The following is a 4,804-nucleotide window of genomic DNA, read 5'->3' as shown; positions in this document are numbered from 1 at the left end:
ACTGTAAACTACAGAAACCAGGCTCAGGGGGCCCGTCCCCCGCACGATGCCTGTCCTGCTGCTCCCGTACGCCAAGGGCCACCTGTCACAACATAGGCTTGGGAATCTCCTGGTTATGCCTCTACTGCTGCCTGGATTTGGGGAATCCCTGTCCTTGCTTTGGCTTCTCTTCTTGAAGCAAGGGTAAGTAAGGGGCGCAGGGGGCTCCAAGCTAGCACTGCGTGTTGAGGGCCCAGCAGAAGCCAGCTCAGGAGGCAAAGGAAGACGGGACCTCTGGCACTCTGCACATACCGTGGGCGGAAGCCAGCCCTGCCGATCACCCCACCGTCACCCACCGGAGCCTCCTGAGCAGGATCTTCACAGCCCCCTCTGCCCTTCTTGACCACCTTAACCAGGTCATGGCCGTTCAGCATGGCCCCCTTCCTCGGCAGACGATGGGCCTGGGACCGGTGGGAGAAGAGGGCCATTTGCGCCCCATCCCTGGCGGGCTATGTGACCGGAGGCAGGCCCTGCTCTTCCCAACCTCTACTTCCTCCCGGTAGAGCAGCGGCCTGGGCAAGCTGAGGGGCCTGGGCACACTGAGGTCTAAGCCTCTTCCAGCTCCGATGTGCCAGGACTGGCACCACAGCCCAAGAGCAGGCCAGGGGGCCCCATTTACTCGCCCCCTCGTCTTCAGGGGAAATGCAGAGCAGCACCCGAGGCCGCGTGGGGGCCCAGAGCGTTCCTGGGAGCGGGCAGGGCCGCATTTATCTTCTGGCTTCTCAGAAGGTGCCTGGCTGCAGACACAGGATGCCTGCTCTCGTTCTGTGGGACGAAGCCGGTGGGTCACGACGGCTGTCCCACCTCCTGCCCAGACCCTGGCGGGACCGTGCAGGATGGGTCTTGGTGTGGTAGGGGACCTCCCCAAGACGAGCCCTTTAGTCACCAGCCACCTGTCGTGGCTTCTGTCACTCGGGGTGACAGGGTCGGGTTGGCAGTGTCGGCTAAGAGGGTGACGACACCTAAGGTGTGACTGCGCCTCAGGCCAAGTCTGGTGCAGCTTTCCAGCAGGAGGCCCAGCCTCTCAGCCCTTCGGAGCTCCCACCCAGCAGCTGGGAGCACGGCCACCCAGAGCTGTGGGGCTCAGGCTGCCGGGCTGACACCAGGACACTGGTTCTCAGCCGTCCGGGCGGGTGGCGGGGGCCTCCAGGGAGTCCTCAGGGACAATGTCAGGATCCAGCCGCGCTGCCCTGTCAGAGGAGAAGGAAGAGTCCCGGTCTTCAGGTTGGGACGCTCCTTAGACAGCGACGCTCCGGTTGACGCTTTGTCCCACTTCAGCCCGTTCCTGTCCAGTGTTCCCGGGCTTAGGATTCTGCCATCTGGGCCAGAGTCCATATGCGATCCCAGAGCGCCAACTCCGCTGATACACAGATACACGTTTAACCCCCTTCTTCCTGCCTTCCATGCAGGCACCCTAGAGGGCCCAGGCCTAGGGTTCAGTATCATCATGGAAGTTACTGCCTGGTGCCTCTCGATTAAAAAAAAATCCTTGCATGGGTTCTATCCTGTGGCAGAATATGACATATCCTACCTCCTACGAAAAGGGCTCTGTAATACAGTCAGTGTTTGAAACCAGCCGTTCTCAGGCACAGCGCTGGGCCACCTTGGCATCGGGAAGGGACTGGAGCCAGCTGGCTGTCCATCAAGGTGGGTGCCCAGCTGTGGCGGGGAGGCAGGGCGCCAAGATCAGAGCTGCAGGTAGCCTAAGAGGATCAGCGCTGCCACGGAGTGGGTGAGGGCGGCGTCTGGATGTGGGGCTGGACAGACCGCAGAGTTCTCCACCATCATGCTGGTGCCTGAAACCAATAGGCGGATGGGCTGGAGGGGCTCATCCCTGCCTCGCCCCCAGGACAGAGTCCAGACCTTCCCTAAGGAGACTCACAGAGCACTGCTTCAGGACGGGGAGGCGCTCTGAGCCCTTCTCGGGCAGGGTTTTGGAGGACCTTTGCTCTTATTCCCTCGCAAGGGGCGCACTCAGCCCTAAGGGATGTTTGGGGAGGAGGGAGGAGGCAAGGGTGGGTCCAGGGCTACTCTGAACGAGGTTCCCGATGCCGCCTTTTGTCTCCCTGGGGACTGGCTTGGGCTGGGATGATCCCTGCATCTGGATGGACCCTGATCTTCCTGGGGGAGACGGGGGATACAGCACCTCCGTTCCGCACGATGTGAACCTCTGCCGGGACCCCGTCGCCTCCTGGCCCTGTGGTCCGAATCTGCACCAGGGCGTGGCCGATGTCCTCGGGAACTGTGATTTCTATCCAGTTCTTGCTGGTGAGGTGCAGCGTGGGAGTCGGGTGTAGGTCGTTCTGGTACAGCATCTGTGGGAAGGGGTTGGCCAGCGGGGTTTCCCGACAGCAGGGCTGATCCTTCCCTTCCCTGGCCCCAGAACGGGAGGAGCCCACGTGGCTCTGTGACCTTGAGGTCCTGCCCCCTCACCCCTCCCGTTGCCCGTTGACCAGGACCAGCCTCTTGAACAAGCTCCTCCCTGGAGCCACTTTCCTGTTCCCAGCAGCTGAACTGATCTTGTAGGCTCCTCAGACCAGAAGAGCCCCAAACATCACCCAGTCTGGCACCGCCCTCGTGAACCCTGCGTTTCCGCAGTCACACCTCTTTCCTCCGTGCAGTCTCTACTGCACGCTCCCCGGAGAATCCCTCCCGTAGTCATGCCTCTCACGGTCCCAGACGCTCTGCTTACATCTGACTCAGACATAGGAACTGAAGCTCCTTTTGTTTACGGGGCACACAGATGCGCCGTCCCTCAGCGTTCAGTGCCTGCTCACCCCTCCTTACCTTGTAGCCGGTGACTGCAGACTCATTACCCAGCGGGACTACAGGGTCCCACTTGATACTCAGGCTGGAGCTCGAGAAAGTCCAGGAGATGTTGCCAGGGGGTCGCCGTGGAGCTGCCAGAGCGAGGAGAGAGTCAGGAGAAGTCTTCCTGATGTTTCCCCACCACGCGCCCCCTTGCTTTCAGCCAGCCACGTCTAGATAATCTGCCCATCACATCTGTGCCCAGAACGTTCTGTTACCGCTGCCTGAGAAACAAACTCCAACAGAGACTGCACAAGAGTGGCGCCGCGGAGGCTGTGAGCCCCGCTCCCTTCTTACCGTTAGACGAGCGGCCTTGGGGGCTGGAGCCCTGTCAGTCCAGGAAGGTGATCCAAGAGCCCCCCGCCCCTCCCGCACCCAGGCTGCCAGACTCACGCGGCTTCATGGTCGTGGCGTTGGCAGAGGGGCTGGCAGGCCCGGTGCCGGCCCGGTTGTAGGCCCGCACGGTCACGTGGTACTTGGTGCTGGCATGCAGGCCCGTGACCAGGGCGCTGGTGTCCAGCCCTGCCGTCCTCACTCGCTCAGCGGCCGCTGCTTTAGCGCCGGCCTTCCAGTAGCGGATCTGAAGGGAGCGGGCATAGCCGGGGGTCAGTGGACACACCCCGGGTCTCAGCGCTGCGCCACCCCGGCTCTGCCTGGCCCCTCCGTCTCAGGCTCAGAGACTAGACGCTCGACCATTAGGCCCACAAAAGAGACAAGCCGGTGTGATTTGCTGCTCCCTTCCTGATCCCCAGTGGAGGGCCCAGTCCAAGGAGAGAGCTTAGTACCTGGGCTGGATGCGGGAGCAGATGGGTGGGTACAGACTCCACTGAGAGATGGCCTGCCGAAACCCAGCCCCAATCAATGAACTCGGGAGTCCTGTGGGGACTCTTCAAGGCCACGGAATGCATATTTGCAAAGCAGCGCCCCAGCCCCCACGCCAGCAAGCTTATGATGGCTCCCCAGTAAATGCAAACCCATCGGCATAGTCCTCGTGACATCAAGACCTTCTAGATATTCTTCCGAATCAGGGCAGGGTTTGAAGCTCTCTCCCCAGTGGTCTCACCTAGCGTATTTGCTGAAGCCCAGAGCCGACTCTACTGGGTTAGGATTTACAGCATCACTAGTATGATGGTTCCCCCTCAGACAACAACATTTTCTGCTGGTCCTTCTTTCCCTTCCTCTTGCTCCGTCTCACTCTCCATGTGCCCCCACATGGACCCCAGTGGGCTCAAGGCTTGGGTCAGAAACCGCTAGGCCAGAGTTCCTCCGGAACTGGATGATCGGCTGGTACACAGAGGGGGCTGTACTGTTCTCTGCCACCATGAGCATGCCCAGGACAGCTGGGCTCTGGCATGGCAGGCCATGCCCCTTCTGGATCTCCTCCTCCGGGCTCCCACAGTGTCCAGGGGAACAGCCGGGCAGTAACGTCAAGGCTGTCCACAGGCACCAGCCAGAGGGCTGAGCTGAGGCTGCGAACGCGGTGCTGCAGAGACTGCATGTGGTGTGCCCGGTGAGGGCAGCAGAGCTTCTGGAAGACTGCTGAACTGCGAGGTGGCCCTGAGCCTGATCCCAAGCTCCCTTCCTCTCCCAGTCCCTGCCGGCACTCACCTCGTACCCCAGGAGAATACCGTTCATGTCTTGCTGCACGGGTTCCCAGCTCACGTTCATCTCCGAGGAAGAGACCGCTTTGGCCCAGACCTTGGGAGGGGCTACCCTGGGCTCTAGAGACCAACACGGAATGGGTGTGGATTCCCAGGGCCTCCCTGTGTCCTGCAGAACGGCCGCCAACTGGGACTGCCCTTGCGCAGGATTTTAAAAAGACCGAGGTGTAGGGTAGGGACCTGGTGGGGGTTCCCAGAGCACCCCCCACGCCCGGGGGCCCACTTCTCTCCCAGAGGGCCTTCCTCCTTCAGGCCTGAGCGGGGCGGAGGCTGCCAGGGCTGGAAAGGCAGCCAGG

General features: G+C 61.6%; 1 protein-coding gene across 1 annotated transcript in view; it reads right to left on the bottom strand.

The window, feature by feature from the left end:
• Nucleotides 1-1,725: 1,725 nt before the first annotated feature.
• The window catches only part of CNTN2 (contactin 2 (axonal)), a 20,650-nt gene continuing 17,571 nt past the window's right edge, over nt 1,726-4,804 (bottom strand). The window contains exons 18-22 of the mRNA XM_010854257.1: nt 4,456-4,568; nt 3,241-3,427; nt 2,827-2,939; nt 2,186-2,354; nt 1,726-1,835 (exon numbers count right to left, since the gene is read on the bottom strand). Coding sequence (XP_010852559.1) covers nt 1,726-1,835; nt 2,186-2,354; nt 2,827-2,939; nt 3,241-3,427; nt 4,456-4,568 — 692 coding nt within the window. The remainder of the gene's footprint in view (nt 1,836-2,185; nt 2,355-2,826; nt 2,940-3,240; nt 3,428-4,455; nt 4,569-4,804) is intronic.

This window comes from Bison bison, unplaced genomic scaffold, assembly GCF_000754665.1.
Source record: "Bison bison bison isolate TAMUID 2011002044 unplaced genomic scaffold, Bison_UMD1.0 scf7180017864338, whole genome shotgun sequence".
NCBI lineage: Eukaryota > Metazoa > Chordata > Mammalia > Artiodactyla > Bovidae > Bison > Bison bison.
Note: the sequence above shows the minus strand (reverse complement) of the source record. Positions and strands in the feature narration are given on the sequence as shown.